Source organism: Littorina saxatilis, linkage group LG11 (assembly GCF_037325665.1).
Source record: "Littorina saxatilis isolate snail1 linkage group LG11, US_GU_Lsax_2.0, whole genome shotgun sequence".
NCBI lineage: Eukaryota > Metazoa > Mollusca > Gastropoda > Littorinimorpha > Littorinidae > Littorina > Littorina saxatilis.
Window position 1 is genome coordinate 25,835,096 of NC_090255.1, and position 16,509 is coordinate 25,851,604.

Here is a 16,509-nt window from a genome sequence, read left to right on the forward strand (position 1 = left end):
CTTGTATTCCGAGCATCGCTGGGCACCGGACTGTGTTTTTTGGGCCGCGGTCTTAACACTAGCGCGCCGTGCGCGAAGTTCAGAAAACGGCCTAGATGATTGGGAATTCTGGCCCATTATTATTTCTTCCTGGTCATCTCAAGAGAGTGATGAAGAACAAGCATTTGTCGATAATTAAAGCACGTAATCAATCTTCTAAAACAGTGGTTTTAATTACATACATTATGTTTGGATGGACAAATGACGTCGTGTGTCTAGTGTGACCTGTGACGACAAATTGTTCTGTCACACAATAATGACAATTCCTTTTTATATTTAGTCAAGTTTTGACTAAATATTTTAACATCGAGGGGGAATCGAAACGAGGGTATGGTGTATGTGTGTGCGTGTGTGTGTGTGTGTGTGTGTGTGTGTGTGTAGAGCGATTCAGACTAAACTACTGGACCGATCTTTATGAAATTTGACATGAGAGTTCCTGGGTATGAAATCCCCGAACGTTTTTTTCATTTTTTTGATAAATGTCTTTGATGACGTCATATCCGGCTTTTCGTGAAAGTTGAGGCGGCACTGTCACGCCCTCATTTTTCAACCAAATTGGTTGAAATTTTGGTCAAGTAATCTTCGACGAAGCCCGGACTTCGGTATTGCATTTCAGCTTGGTGGCTTAAAAATTAATTAATGACTTAGGTCATTAAAAATCTGAAAATTGTAAAAAAAAATAAAAATTTATAAAACGATCCAAATTTACGTTTATCTTATTCTCCATCATTTGCTGATTCCAAAAACATATAAATATGTTATATCCGGATTAAAAACAAGCTCTGAAAATTAAATATATAAAAATTATTATCAACATTTTTTTTTCGAAATCAATTTAAAAACACTTTCATCTTATTCCTTGTCGGTTCCTGATTCCAAAAATATATAGATATGATATGTTTGGATTAAAAACACGCTCAGAAAGTTAAAACGAAGAGAGGTACAGAAAAGCGTGCTATCCTTCTCAGCGCAACGAATATCCCGCTCTTCTTGTCAATTCCACGGGCACTGCCTTTGCCACGGGCGGTGGAGTGACGATGCTACGAGTATACGGTCTTGCTGCGTTGCGTTGCGTTCAGTTTCATTCTGTGAGTTCGACAGCTACTTGACTAAATATTGTATTTTCGCCTTACGCGACTTGTTATTTCTTCTTTTCAAAAACTGTGATTATGAAGCAGTCATTTGATTTGCTTCTGACTGCTAGCCAAAAAAAAGAAAGAAATTAAAAATTTTGTGGAAAAAAAAGGAAATTTGCTAAAAAAGTGTCTAGTGTGACATTGTGACGACAAAGCTTAAATTAGCCAGAAATGGTACCAAACTTCAAAATATAGTGGTTATTTTCATTGTTTTTCCTTTTCACCGACAGTTTTTGTTCAAAACTGGTTCTTTTGTGTATCTAGTTGAACAACAACATTTTTTGGAAGCTTTTTTAAAGTTTGAGTTTTTGTGACGCAAAGAGTCACGCTAGACACGCAATTTTCAAACTTTAATAATTTCTTTAAAAAACGGACAAATGGGAAGAAAAACACACAGAACTATGTATTGGGGTTCATGCAATCATTTGGTTTAAATCCAACTGCCCAGAAAAAAAGCTTATTAGCATTTTTTCTAAAACTATCGAGAGTACTCAAACACCTTGTCAAAATACGTCCCTAAAAAGCACTAATTTGCGTAATGAATGAGGAGCAGAATTTTAACTGTTTATAGTTAGTCTTTGGTTTTTCTCTGCGATCATCTTTATTCATTAATCTCTCAGAAAAACCAAAAGTTCCATCTGAGTGTACATTCAGTAAATAGTTACAGAACTTATAAAATACCTAGCGTACCCACAGCACCTTTTGACATTGGCTCATATAGACACTTTTTTCATTGATGCCATAGGATAATTGTATTGATTGATTCCGTATGAACATTTTTGAATGTGATACCCCCTGACCCATTTATTCATAACATGTTATACAGTACTTTTATGCCGATAATTAAACTCCATGTATACTTGGAGGCTAAAGTGTGACCACCGTCCCCACCTACCCCCCCCTCCCCTCCCCCAACATCAGTTTCCACCCCCACCCCCCTTCCATGTCCCCTGTCTTTTCAACAACCCACCCTACTGTCTATGTCTGTGTCTTGTCTAGGTATGTGCGTGTGTATGCGCTAAGACAGCCATACCTTATGTTGATAAACTATGTGTACGCTGTATGTTATGTTGTGTTTATGTGTATATTAAAGAGAAAACAAGAGGCGAAGCCTTCAAGGCTCACGTAAGAAATCGACAAACAGTAACACAAACTCAATCACTCCGTCACACATACACACATACACACACACACACACACACAGTAAGCATAGGTGACACTGTGCAAGAAAGCGAGACACTAGATCTGTGCACCTGAATCCAGCATACGAAAGAGAAAGAGCGAGCTTCAGTATTAGTCTGTACATAAAAAAAAAATGTTGCTTGTATTTTTCTTCCGTTGTATTTTTTATGTCTTAAAAATAATAAAAATTGCTTTGAAAATGTATTGTGTACCGCAGTCAGAAGTAATTTATTACTTTTGGGAGTTTAGTAACGTGATATCAGTTTTCAATTGTTCGTTCACTTATATTGCTTTCAGATTTAACACACAAGAAACAGTAGCACGGTTTTCGTTGCGAAAATGTGCAATGGCAGTGCTACGCGATCGAAGTGTGTATTATGTACACGTGGTGTTCTTCCGGAAAAGACCGAAGCGACATGTGACGTCAGTCGTTCAGCCCGCGAGCGGTGGGAGGGGAGGGGAGGGGGGGGGTTAACATGGTTTGTTTGTTTGTTTGTTTGTTTCAGACCCACACCCATATACACACATTTCACATTTAAACCATTTGTCGACCCCCTGTCGATATTTATCGACTAAGTTCCTTGTTGTTATTGTGAGCGGGCCGAGACTAGTTGGCAGATCCAGTGTCTCGCTTTCTTGCACAGTTTCACCTATGCTTACTGTGTGTGTGTGTGTGTGTGTGTGTGTGTGTGTGTGTGTGTGTGTGTGTGTGTGTGTGTGTGTATGTGTGACGGAGTGATTGAGTTTGTGTTACTGTTTGTCGATTTCTTACGTGAGCCTTGAAGGCTTCGCCTCTTGTTAATTCTTTTTGTTGCAGAACAATGACACCCAAGAGAAAACGGCACAGAACAAGAAAAGTGACCAAGAACTACTATGTATCATACTTTTCTACTTTATTGTAATCACAATACAATGCACTTTCGACAGAATACAGTGTTTCCTCTGTTGGTTCATGTCCGCACGTGTGTGTGTGTGTGTGTGTGTGTGTGTGTGTGTGTGTGTGTGTCTGTGCATAATGTGTTTATGCAAGTGCACGCACGGGCACACGTTCATGAATACACACACACACACACACACTCACAAACACGCACATACACACACACTCACAAACACACACACATACACACACTCTCTCTCTCTCTCACACACTCACACACACACACACACACACACACTTTATGAGTTATGAAACACACGAGCATACACGAACAAGTCCAAAACATAGCGACAACAACAACAATCCAACGTATTGTCAATGAACATTAAGAAGCAAGACACACGTTTTAATTCGGTTGGAAATGTTTATTCAGAAAACAAAAACGAAGCAACTTTGCCGGTCTGGCAACAATTGATTAAGACAGTTGATAAAGACACGCAAGTATGCACGGACAATTACAACCATGCCTGTGGACACAGTTTACAAACAAGCTGCGGTGAGCTATTTTGAAGACAGTTTGATTCTATTGAGTGGACTGTCTTTCAAAACAAACAAATCAAACAACCAATCGTGCACGTAGCCCGCTTCCACAAGATGAGTTGATGGGGGAGAATTCTAGTTGAGAGGAAAAACCTCTTCGTTAACAAAAAAACAAAGCCCTTAAGGTATTCCTTAATCGCGATCAAATCTACCGCCAAATCCACCCTGTCCTGGTCTTCCGCCAAATCCACCCTGTCCTGGTCTACCACCAAATCCACCCTGTCCACCGCCAAATCCACCCTGTCCTGGTCTACCACCAAATCCACCCTGTCCTGGTCTACCACCAAATCCACCCTGTCCACCGCCAAAGCCACCCTGTCCACCGCCAAATCCACCCTCTTCACCGCCAAATCCACCCTGTCCTGGTCTTCCTCCAAATCCACCCTGTCCTGGTCTGCCGCCAAAGCCGCCCTGTCCATTGCCGTATCCACCCTCTTCACCGCCAAATCCACCCTGTCCTGGTCTGCCGCCAAAGCCGCCCTGTCCATTGCCGTATCCACCCTCTTCACCGCCAAATCCACCCTGTCCTGGTCTGCCGCCAAAGCCGCCCTGACCTCGTCCGCCGTATCCGACCTGGTGGACAGAAACGTTAGCTTTAGCGCACACATACATGTATCTATATGGGTCTCGAAGAGGAGTTACCTTTTACATTCAGACAATACTTGACTGAATGATTTAATGTGGGCGGAGGGTGAGGTTTGTCTCCCGATGTGTGTGTGTGTGTGTGTGTGTGTGTGTGTGTGTGTATGTGTTTGTGTGTGTGTGTGTGTGTTTGTGTGTGTGTGTGTGTGACAAGCATTTCTCGGAAAGTACCCGACGGAGTTTCATGCAAATTGGTACATACATTATTCAGGGCATTTCCTAAGGCACGTTTCTCCGGATTTTTTGATAGCGCTATTTGATGATGTCTTTTATGCGTTGTACTGAAAGTTGAGGCGGCACTGTGGTGGTCGCAATTCTCAAAGTTATTTCTTCAAAAGGTTTATCCTTTATTCTTAATTGGTTCAGTTTGGACTATGGGATTGCATTTCAGCTATTTACCTAAACATTTTGTTTATGAAATTTTCATTCATATTTTGCCGATTTTTTTTTTCTCACCTTTTTAACATTGGAATTTGGATTACAAAAGTGATATCGTTGTATTCCTTATTTCCTCTTGATTCCAAATATATATATTGTTTCGTTGTGTTCGATTGAAAATGTGCCTTAATAGGGAAACCCGTTGAATGAAAAAGCTATGAAATTTCCCATTTTTGAAATGAAAATGTTCCTGTATATTCCTTTGGGCATTCACTTTCATCCGGTATCACTGTATTTTGCGTCATCCTAACTGAATTCTCACTCTCTTGGCGGCACTCCCTCGACTCTAATTTTGAACGTTGCTTGTCTAAATTTTCACCAAGTAATCTTTGGCCAAAATATGGGATTTGGGTTTTCAGCTTTGTACATTAAAAACTCATTCATGAAACTTGATTGTCATTCCAAGTTTTTCCCGATTTTTCCCTTTCTTTATCTTTAAAACAATACTCACTAAATTGATACCCCAGTATTCCTTATCATTTTCTGATTCCAAAAATATATGGTTTAAGTGTGTTAAAGGTTGAGAATACGCTCAAAATGAAGCAAAAGGGCAAACGGAAATCCTGCTATTCTAAATGATGCAGTGCAGGTCACAGCATTGCTGAAGCAACGATTTGTATTTCTGTTGCATATTACGATATCAACAGTCAACACAAGTATCAGAGAGAGAGAGAGAGAGAGAGAGTGGCAAGGAGGGTGAGAGAGAGAGAGAAGGGGAGAGGGGGAGAGAGAGGACGATTAAAGATAGAGAGAGGGGAGGAGAGGGAGAGAGAGGATGGGGAGAGAGAGGATAGGGAAAGAGAGAAAGTGTGCAAATGCCTGTTCACGGAGAGAATTATAGCTAAATTATAATTGATTGAAAATATTGTACATTTTCGAAGATTGTCCATATCAAACGAAAGAATGATATTATTATTTATAACCCAATCTGTTTATGTTTAAACTGTTCAGCTTCGCTCACAGTATCATACTCATAGCGAGTCATATTGTTACTGAGGTTAAAAAAAAAATAAATAAAAACAAGTCGCGTAAGGCGAAAATACAATATTTAGTCAAGTAGCTGTCGAACTCACAGAATGAAACTGAACGCAATGCAACGCAGCAAGACCGTATACTCGTGGTCCACCGCTCACGGCATAGGCAGTGAAATTGACAAGAAGAGCGCGCGAGCGGGGTAGTGGTTACGCTATGCTGCATAGCACGCTTTTCTGTACCTCTCTTCGTTTTAACTTTCTGAGCGTGTTTTTAATCCAAACATATCATATCTATATATTTTTGGAATCAGGAACCGACAAGGAATAAGATGAAAGTGTTTTTAAATTGATTTCGAAAAACAAAATTGATAATAATTTTTATATATTTAATTTTCAGAGCTTGTTTTTAATCCGAATATAACATATTTATATGTTTTTGGAATCAGCAAATGATGGAGAATAAGATAAACGTAAATTTGGATCGTTTTATAAATTTTTATTTTTTTTTACAATTTTCAGATTTTTAATGACCAAAGTCATTAATTAATTTTTAAGCCACCAAGCTGAAATGCAATACCGAACCCCGGGCTTCGTCGAAGATTACTTGACTAAAATTTCAACCAATTTGGTTGAAAAATGAGGGCGTGACAGTGCCGCCTCAACTTTCACGAAAAGCCGGATATGACGTCATCAAAGACATTTATCAAAAAAATGAAAAAAACTGATGGGGATATCAATCCCAGGAACTCTCATGTCAAATTTCATAAAGATCGGTCCAGTAGTTTGGTCTGAATCGCTCTACACGCACGCACACACACACACACATACACACACACATACACACACACACACACACATACACCACGACCCTCGTTTCGATTCCCCCTCGATGTTAAAATATTTAGTCAAAACTTGACTAAATATAAAAAAGAGAAGTAAAAAAAATAAAAAATAAAAATAAAAATAAAAAAAAGGTCACGGTGACCTTACTCTTTGAATGATGTGTGTGTGTGTGTGTTTTGTTTTGTTATTATAAACTGAATAAAAATTTTTAAAGATTTAAAAAAAACCAAAAAAAAACCAGTCAACACAACTATCTCACAGAGGAATACACATACCTTTAGTGTTGCCAGCCAAACGAAACTTTATGCAGTTTTTCAGTTCGCGGCATTTCCCGCCAAAATGTAATCAACATTTCTGACAGTGATCACGTTCTGGGGCTAAAGGCTGTGTGCGGTACGCCAAAATGGACCCACAAACCATCTTTTACAACTTTCTTTCGAAATCAAACCCAAGCAAATCAAGACTAGACTTCCATGTAGGCTAAGCTTTTGACGTCATTAGTTGACGTGTTGGACCTGATGTGAGACTGACCGAGGGCCACGCTTTCCTGGCCGGAGAATGATCAACAATAATTCGTAAAAAATGTGCCGTTTTTGAATCCTTGCATAAAGGTCAACGTAACAAGGTATTTTTTCAAACGGATACCTGCCTGAGGAACGACTTAAAGCCCTAGGGGCTCCGTGCACCTGGACGGGACAAGTTCAGTAACTTTAAAGCAATACTCACAGGCTGGTTCTCCAGGGTTGCTGCCCCTTCCTCGGCCAGAATGAAGATGGCGGGCAGGCACAGTGCGACCACGAATACACGATACATTCTGTGCTTTTGTAATTTCTCTGAAATATACAACATGCAGTATGAAACACCAGGCAGAAAGACAGCAGACACACAGGAATACACGCACACACGCGCGACTGAGCGCGGACATGCAGGCAAACATACAGACACGCATTCCCACACGCACAGGCGCATGTATATCCAATGTCTACAAATCGTTTAAGAAAGACAATGTTGTGTGTGCCACATCGACCCGTCGTATCATACTAAGCGAACAAAGCAACTCAGTGATCCGCCTTTGAGGGGGGGGGGGGGGGGGAGGGTGCGAGGTGTTGAGGGGGGTGGGGGGATAGTTCAATGTCGTGTCACATTCCTGTTCATATTCATAAAATGGCAACCTAGAACACAGACGTATGTATTACGTTTATATTTTATATCCTGACACAGATGTACGAAAACAATCAGATTTTCATACAAACAAAGAATTAGTTTCTTTTTTCTTTTTTCTTCTTTCGTGAGACGTATACTATCATTATCTTAATAATTCCATCCATCCATTCACCAATTCGGCTATCAATTCCTAAAACTGTAATAAGTTAACATTATTACCAGTCTGGAAACCAAAACAGAAATGTGTACACTCACCAGACTCTCAGTAAATCTCAAAGCTGGTTGCCGGAAGTGGCGTACAGAAATGAGTCCTGACTTTTATATCTTTGAAAAAAGAGCAATCAGACCAAATGCGTATATCATCCGTGACATTGCCTCCTGAAGTTTTAAGTAATCTGAGACATTGATCAGAAAAAGTTTCTCATTGTGATTTATTTTTACAGTATCAGTACATTTGTAAAGTAGGATAAATCTCTGCGTGGCTTCTGCGGAGTTAGATGGCAAAGTCAAGGCACCAGATTACGTCAACCAAAGAGTGTCGATCACATGTCAGTGGTAGGCTTTTGCAACATACGTGGGCTTTGATCGTGACAGATTGATATGATCGCTGTCAGGATTATACCAAACAGCCTGGATGTTCTCTGTGCACAGTAGGATTTTTTTGAAAATGAATACCTTATCTGGATGCATTTACAAAATTAAAACAAACAAGTCGCGTACAGCGATATAAAGACATTTAGTCAAGCTGTCGGCATCAAAGTAACAGATAAACACCAAAAAAACAGTCATCGCCGAGACTATAATTATTAAGACATTATCTCGACTAACCAAAATCAAAGACCGAGACGGGTCACGCTCGTCTCCGCGAAGCGTGCGAACGTAGCACTTACTTAACCTGTTTTCTGTAATTCTGAGCACATTTTTAAGAGTAAACATAACACATGTATATACTTTTGAATTCAGGAGAAATTGAGAAATAGGATGCAATTATTTTTAAAGGGCAGCTGTCGGGTTGCCTGGTCTCAAAAATGCGCGGAGTCGCGTGCAAAAACGCGTTTAAGAGTTTTCCGAGTTGATTCAACTAAAGACTGTTGATTTGGTCCAGAAGAAGACACTTTCATCATTAGTTTGAAACCATTAAAATGCGTGAAACTTTCTGCTAGTTCTCACAATCCGCAAAAAAACGAAGCAGTTGGCAGGCCGAAACGACTCAAAATCCGCGACCGACAACTCTGTCAGCACAAGAAAGACGCCGCAGCGTTAGCCTTGCTGTGACGTCACTCGAGGAAGCCGATAAGGCCGCTGTGAAGTTTACAGTACAATGTAGACTACAGCTGGACATCTGTAATGCTGTACGCGTGATTGATTCTTGCACAAAGTAAAGTATTATGATGGTGGTATCTTCTCAAGACCCACGTTCCCATTTTCTCTTCTTTGATCTGACCGACTGCAACCTTTACAAGTCATTTCTAAAGTGGTTCACATGCTGTTGCTACTCCTCCAGTCCACCCGGTTAAACCATAAAGTTGCTCAACCACAGACCCTCGTGTCCCTTGTCAGCAGACACTGTACACTTATGAAGAAGGTCCGCTTGAGGTGTCACACCAATTACCGTGTACGTGTGAGGTACTGAATTCAAGACAAAAGCCAACTCTGTCGGTGGGAAAATCTAGGAAAGAGATGATGATAATACATCTTCAGTTACTCACTCAAGTAGATAGACGAGATAAGATAAAGGGAAGAGAGACGGAGACAAAGATGAAACAGTGGATCTAGTGTGGAAAATGGGGGAGGGGGGTTCGGCCGCAAAAAATCAAAGATGAATTTGTCAAACTGTGTTTTTGGTGTGTTTGTGTGTGTGTGTGTGTGTGTGTGTGTGTGTGTGTGTGTGTGTGTGTGTCTGTGTGTGAGTGTGTTTGTGTGTGTTTGTGTTCCTCGACGCGTGACAATATCTGCCAATAAGTTGAACAAAAACAGGGTTCAAGTGGAACAAAAGCAGGAGGGGAACGGAAGACATGTTATGAACTCCGTTTTTTACTGCGAAATTTTGGCCTGGGAGAAGTCACCCCATCCTAAGTTTCTCTTCACCTACCCGTGAAGTATGCTTGAGGGCTTGACTAGACAACCCGATTGCGTCCATTACACGGCATAAAGAGAGCACCGTTCAACCCGGCCGATTCCGCGGCTGACGTCACGCGTCCAAGGGAAGTAATTTTCGAGCGGGCTGCATTGACTCGGCCAAGAATGCAAACTTTCTTCGATTAAAGACATTGTAGCATGTCTAAAGTCTTCGGACTTGTGTTATCAAGCTGTCAAAATCACCAAGTAACTTTTAAGTATAGTTTCAGTTACATGATAACTCATTCTAAGGAACAGATTTTGAGAGCCACAACCCGACAGCTGCCCTTTAAATTTCAAAGTGAAAATTCGATTTTAATGACGACTTTAATGAGCAAACTAATTAACTAACTTTTATGTTGCCAAGCTGACATACAATCCCATAGTCCGGACTTCGTCGAAGATTGCTTAATCAAAATTTCAATCAATTTGATTGAAAAATGAGAGCGTGGCAGTGCTGCCTCAAAAACCCGGATATGACGTCATCAAAGACATTTATCGAAAAAATTCAAAAAAATGCTGAGGATACCATACCCAAGAACTCTCATGTGAAATTTCATGAAGATCGGTCCAGTAGTTTTCTCTGAATCGCTCTACACACACACACACACAGACACACAGACACACAGACACACACACACACACACACACACACACACACACACACACAGACATACAGACATACACACATACACACATACACACATACACCACCACCCTCGTCGCGATTCCCCGTCTATGTTATACAAAACAAAACAGCAACATTTTGTATTTTCTGTCGTGTCTCTTGCTTGTACACTTTAAAGGCCGATAGGACGAGGTGCTTGTGTTTTGTAAATGTGTTTTGTCCTTCATTCAACGGAGACAACGGGTACCAAACCCAAATATATTAAATCACACTATCTAGAAGAAGAATTTATTCCTCTTAATAAACTTTTATCATCACCACTCCTGCCCACCCCGTCATCCTCCCCTCTTTTCTCACTTTTACCAGCCTTTTAGCGCATCACCAACTCATGTCCTTAATAGAAACAGTTTCTGTGAGGACGTCAACTCCCCCTTTAGTTTCCGCTAACGTGCGTATTGTATAGGTCCTCTTTTCAAACTGTAGTCGTCAGTCAATTATAGTGCAAGCACAAATGCCAATTTCACGCCGGAACGATATGGAAAAAGAGTGTATGTGTTCCATTTAACAAAGGTATAGTTGAAGTGTACAGTTTACGCTTGATGTCACATACAATATGACGCGATCTTCTTGCGCAACCCGAAACACTAAACTTTTCTGCTGCAACAGAAACCCCGCATTCTTTACAAGGCCACAACAAACCCGATGATGAAAAGGCTTCTACTACTTCCATGCTAGCAACACAACACGGCACTCTTGTCTCTTTGCGGTATTTGTCATCGTCAGACTTTGAGCTAGGCCTAGAATCCCCCTGGCACCCATACAATACAACAAACTGCACACGATTCTTCAGCACGCCAACCTGAACATGAGTTTTCAATACGACAAATTGAACATGAGTCTCCAATACGACAGTACATGAGTCTCCAATACGACAAACTGTACAGGTGTCTTCGACGAGACAAAATGAACATGAGTCTTCAACAAGCCAAGCTGAACATGAGTTTTCAATGAGACAAACAGAACAAGAGTGTCGTCAAGAAGACGAACTGCACAAGCTGCAGAGTTTAGCCTGGTGACTGTGCTGCCAGCCGTACAGTCATTGCCGACGAAGAAGGAAGAAGGGAGCGCGCTGACCTTGTCAACAACTACACCGGTGAGGCCAAGCGGCGGGACGATTCGCACCCTACCCCCCACACCTCCTAGTCTAAGAAGCAGTGCTTCATCACCTCACTTCAACAGCACCTCGGATGTCTCCAGACTTACTACCTTCACGCCAGAAGTGACCCCCACTCAAATGGCTTTTTCCGCGACCACGCTTAAAATAACGGATCAAATACTTGACACGTCTTTTCCAATAAGTCCCCCTGCATTGACACCGACGCTGCCTAGTGATTTACCACCGCTGCCTAGACCTCCCCCACCGTGTCCATTCATAGGTGAAACGACACCGATTGTCATGTATGGAAACATTGCTTGGAAGTTTGACTGGGACGACTGTGTCTCGGGAATTACGTGGTGGATCGAGGTCCCTGACAGTCACGGTATTGTTGTGGATTTTCATCACGTGGAGATGGCTAGAAATGACTCTCTGAATATCTTCAGCGTTGGAGCGACTGATTTTGATGAAAATCTCGTCAGGTGTTACCAACAGAATGAAGTATGTATTGGACAACTTGCACCTACGTTGATCGGGGAAAGCCTCATGAAAATTGAGCTCAGAACTTATGATGGGAGGAGGACAATACTGCCCAAGTCGAGTTTCAACCTCACCTACACTGCTCATCCCAAGGCCGGACTGTCGAGGTCTGTTCTGGTTGAAAATGCTGATAAGGTAGAGAGTATTATCAGATACAACTGCAGTGGGATCACAAATCTTCCGGAAAGTATCACGTGCGATGGAATTCGTCACTGCACAGACGGTGAAGATGAGGAGGGCTGTCCATACCGCGACGAGGGGTGCGGTGACTGGTTCCCTTCGGGCAACCAGTGTTTCAAAGCGATCTTCGTGCAGGTCAAATCTCTCTCGTCTGGTCAGTCCTTTGTGACAATGCCCACAGAAGCCGAAGTATTTTGTCAGTCACAACATGGCGCCACTTTGGCAACACTGCAGGCACCGGGTGTGGTGGAAACGGTGGTGAACATGATACGTAAAAGCGGGTTTTTGCAGGCTGTAGTAGGTATCCAGAAATTCAAGCCTGTTTCGAGGAATCTGAAACACTTGTATCGCTTTCTGTGGCAGTGGGGAGACCGAGGAAGCCCGATAGCCTACGACCGAGAACAACTGCAGAAAGACAGCACCTCATTAGACTGTGCGATACTAAACGTCTGGAGGGAACCTGTGTTTAAAGCCTTGGCCTGTGTTCTACCATACCAATTTCCTGACGGATTCATCTGTATGAGATCAAACCCAGCTTTTGGCCGAAGGAAACTTACACTTTCAGGACTTGCTCTACCGCAAATCTCTGAACTACCAACAGGTTTTTCCACCAAGGCGTGCCCCGGTGGCTCCGTGGTGCAGACGTTTCATCGGTGTCAGTGGGAACAGCGGGACGAGAACACGGACAGCGGGTGGTCCCAAAACGGTTTCCCCTTGTTCCAGTGCCGGTACGGTCCGGCTTTCCACTACTCGCTGCTGTGTGACGGAAAGGACGACTGTGCTGACCGCAGCGACGAAATAGATTGCAAACAACCGCAGCTTTCCCCACTTTTGGAAGCTTCCTTCATCTGCAGGAACCTGCAGGCCATTCCTGATAACAAAAGGTGCGACGGCGCCGTGGACTGTTTTGATGAAAGCGACGAAGAGTCGTGCGTTTCGTGTAATTGGGGTCTGATGTGTCCTGGAGAAGGATGCCTGCCAGCTACTTATGAAAAATATGTCGACAGCTGTCCCATGGTAGCGCCATACCGAGACGAAGAACTGAGTTCTACTTTCCCAGGCAAAGTATTGTTGGATGGTTATGGGATGTCCCGACTGTATCCGGTCTATGGTGACTGCGGTGTTGGCTTTTATCTGTGTCAGGGTGGACACTGTATTCCATCCTTCCTGCTCAACAACGGCGAACAGGACTGCCCTCAGGGGGAGGACGAACAAATCCCGCTGCGTAACCTGACGTGTCCAGGCTACTACAGGTGCCAGGGGTCGGGGAGCTGTGTCCACAAGGACTATGTGAGTGACGGCGTCTTTCACTGCCCCTACAAGGACGATGAGATGTACTGTCACCTCGCCTGTCCCGCTGACCTAGGCTGCACGTGCAAAGGTCACGCCTACAAGTGTTCTGCGATGATAGACCCGCTTCACAATCTTTACATTCGCTACCTGGATCTGAGCCACGCTGCTAATGTGTCGCTAGAAAACGTGCACTTGATGGAGTATCTCTTTGTCCTCAACGTGTCCCATTGTGGTCTGGATCAAGTCAACCTGTCCAACATGCTTTCGCTTCAGACTCTGGACTTCAGCTTTAAATCCTTGACTGACCTCGCTTCTCTCCATCTGGACAATGTTCCTGGTCTGACGTATTTGGATCTCTCGGGTAACCCTCTCATGGAGACCTTGGGCACTGCATTTACTTCAAAGATACACGTGGGTGTGTTTAACAACCTGATAACTTTGATCATGACCGGCGTGGGTTTTGGGGAAATAGAGAACGAATCCTTGAGTCCTCTGTCTAAACTCAAACATCTGGACATAAGGGCGAATGCGGTCAGGAGCTTTGGCAAACAAGCTCTGTCTGGTCTGACGGCGCTAACACGGTTATACACGGATCAACCCAAGTTCTGTTGCAAGTACTTCCATCCGTCTTTAACAGAATGCGTTGCTCCTGTGGATGAACTGTCTTCGTGCGATGACTTGCTGGCCCAAGATTTCTTCAGGGTTTGTCTGTGGACCCTGGCTGTACTGGCAGTGGTTGGTAACGTTGGAGTTCTTATATACAGGCTATTTTTTAGAGCACAGAACTCATCGCCAACATCTAAGATTCTGATAAGGCCAAAAAAAAAATAGGTCTGTTTACGGTAACATAGGGTGAAAAAATAGGGTCGGTAGGTCGGCTTTTTTTTTCCATTTTTTTTTTCTCCCCTCTCTATGATGTTTCACAGTTCATTTCTTCTCATCAATCCCTGTTTTTGCCCAACATAACTATAAACAGTACTTTGAGCTTACCTCCCTTCTGTCGTCTGCTGTTTGAGCGCAAACAGCTCTATTTTGGATGCGATTTTTTTTTCTTCAGACGATCCAAAAAAAAAAGATTAGGGTCGGGCCTACAAACTAGGGTCGGTCGGGTTACCGTAAACAGACCTATTTTTTTTTGGCTAAAGAACCTGTGTGCCTCGGACCTCCTGATGGGGATTTATATGACAATGATCGGAGTTGCGGACGCACAGTTTCGGGGCGTGTACGTGGTCAAAGAAAACGAATGGAAAGACAGCATAGTGTGTACCACTGCAGGCTTCCTGTCTTTCGTTTCCAGCGAGGTTTCAGCCTTCGTGATTTGCCTGATCACACTGGACCGCGTTCTAGTCATCTATTTTCCCTTTAACAAGAGTGTCCATCTGGCCCGCAAGAGGACCATCGTGGCTTGCTGTGGAGTCTGGGTGGCCTGCATCGCTCTGGCTTCAGTGCCCCTGATTGCTGGCATGGATTTCTACGGTCAGAACGGCATCTGTATCCCTCTGCCCATAACGCGACAGCAGTTTTCGGGACAGACCTACGCGTTTGGCGTCTTCATCGTTTTGAACTTTATAATCTTCGTCTTCATCGGTGTCGGGCAGGTGATCATCTACTGTGCTGTCCGAAGGGCAAGCCGGGCTGCGGGCACACAGCGACGAGAGCAGGACATGACTGTCGCCCGACGACTGTTTCTGATCGTCCTGACCGACTTCTGCTGCTGGTTCCCTATCGGTGTGATGGGACTGCTTGCGGCTCTTGGCTTTCCTATTCCTGGCGAGGTCAACGTGTGGGTCGCCATTTTTGTCCTGCCGCTCAACTCCGCGCTCAATCCTTTTCTGTATACAATGAACGGGTTGCTGGAGAAATGGAGGCAACTGAAAATGGAGAAGACCGTGAAGAAAATCTTGGGTGAGCTGCAGAGTGAGACTCCGAGATGGCAGCCAGCCAACGTTCGAGAGCTGATAAGAATCTGCGTTCGCTCCTAGCTGGTGGGGAAAGACAAGATGATGAAGATAATGAACATCAATGACGGGCCATCCCCCGTGACGAGAGGCAGAGAAGACCTTTGTATTGAAACTGAAGATCACCATGAGATCGGGGGATTTTCTGACTTTATCACTGGGTCCACAGACATCCCTAATAGCAAGAAAGATTTCCACGGCGACCTGGACGCTAGAAAGGAGGAGATGGAGTACCAGAACACTGCCTACGATGGCCATAACGTCAGTGAGAGTACAACCCCATGAATGTACACGACACTTGAATTACCTTTGGAGGCAAAAAGCCAGTCAAACAGGAGTGTGTTTGAGCTCATTTAATCGCCCTATAAAAATCAAAGTTTTGCAAGATACAAGCAGTCACAAAACAGCTCTCTAAAACCCACATGCATCCCACAGGAAGTTTGAGCGATATTTGGTCAGCGCTTAAAGACATAGGACACTGATTGACTCCAATAACTGATTTCGCTAATAATTTGCCTGTGACAATTTCAGAATAAACAAGTGCGAAAAATAGAGAAATTTACCGACTTTATGATACAGACTTTTGAATATGATGGCATGCTAAGAATCATATAAGAGCCTAAACGAGGGTTGGGTAATTGGATGGGGTATCTGGATGGGGTATCTGACCGATATCGATCAATTACAATCACAGGACCTTTTGTGTGGTTTATATTATACAAGTTTATAAGTGTTGTAAAT

The 16,509-nt window shown here is 43.1% G+C and overlaps 2 protein-coding genes across 3 annotated transcripts; one reads left to right on the plus strand and one right to left on the minus strand.

Moving 5' to 3' along the window:
* Positions 1-3,622: 3,622 nt before the first annotated feature.
* Positions 3,623-8,253, minus strand: LOC138980855 (34 kDa spicule matrix protein-like). Of its 2 annotated transcripts, XM_070353735.1 has the most exons (4): positions 8,151-8,253; positions 7,458-7,564; positions 4,387-4,407; positions 3,623-4,353 (listed from the first exon to the last, which is right to left on the minus strand). In XM_070353735.1, exons 2-4 carry the CDS (start codon positions 7,542-7,544, stop codon positions 3,967-3,969), a joined length of 495 nt encoding a protein of 164 aa, XP_070209836.1. In that variant the 5' UTR covers positions 7,545-7,564; positions 8,151-8,253; the 3' UTR covers positions 3,623-3,966. The 2 variants fall into 2 exon arrangements, with proteins under 2 accessions (XP_070209836.1, XP_070209835.1); XM_070353734.1 differs by having other exon boundaries at positions 3,623-4,407; positions 8,151-8,250.
* A 4,090-nt stretch (positions 8,254-12,343) lies between these two features.
* Positions 12,344-15,792, plus strand: LOC138979518 (G-protein coupled receptor GRL101-like). The gene is made up of 3 exons (XM_070352228.1): positions 12,344-12,788; positions 13,119-14,625; positions 14,934-15,792. The coding sequence occupies exons 1-3, from the start codon at positions 12,344-12,346 to the stop codon at positions 15,790-15,792; spliced, it is 2,811 nt and encodes a 936-aa protein (XP_070208329.1).
* The last annotated feature ends 717 nt before the right edge of the window (positions 15,793-16,509 follow it).

Bases quoted from the DNA above. Each gene is read 5' to 3' on its own strand.
- LOC138980855 (XM_070353734.1), bottom strand. From the start codon at position 7,544: ATGTATCGTGTATTCGTGGTCGCACTGTGCCTGCCCGCCATCTTCATT. The intron at 4,408-7,457 runs GTGAGTATTGCT...TCTGTCCACCAG, and splicing joins CAACCCTGGAGAACCAGCCT to GTCGGATACGGCGGACGAGG.
- LOC138979518 (XM_070352228.1), top strand. From the start codon at position 12,344: ATGAAAATTGAGCTCAGAACTTATGATGGGAGGAGGACAATACTGCCC. The intron at 12,789-13,118 runs GTAAAAGCGGGT...AACTACCAACAG, and splicing joins AACGGTGGTGAACATGATAC to GTTTTTCCACCAAGGCGTGC. The intron at 14,626-14,933 runs GCCAAAAAAAAA...TACCGTAAACAG, and splicing joins ACATCTAAGATTCTGATAAG to ACCTATTTTTTTTTGGCTAA.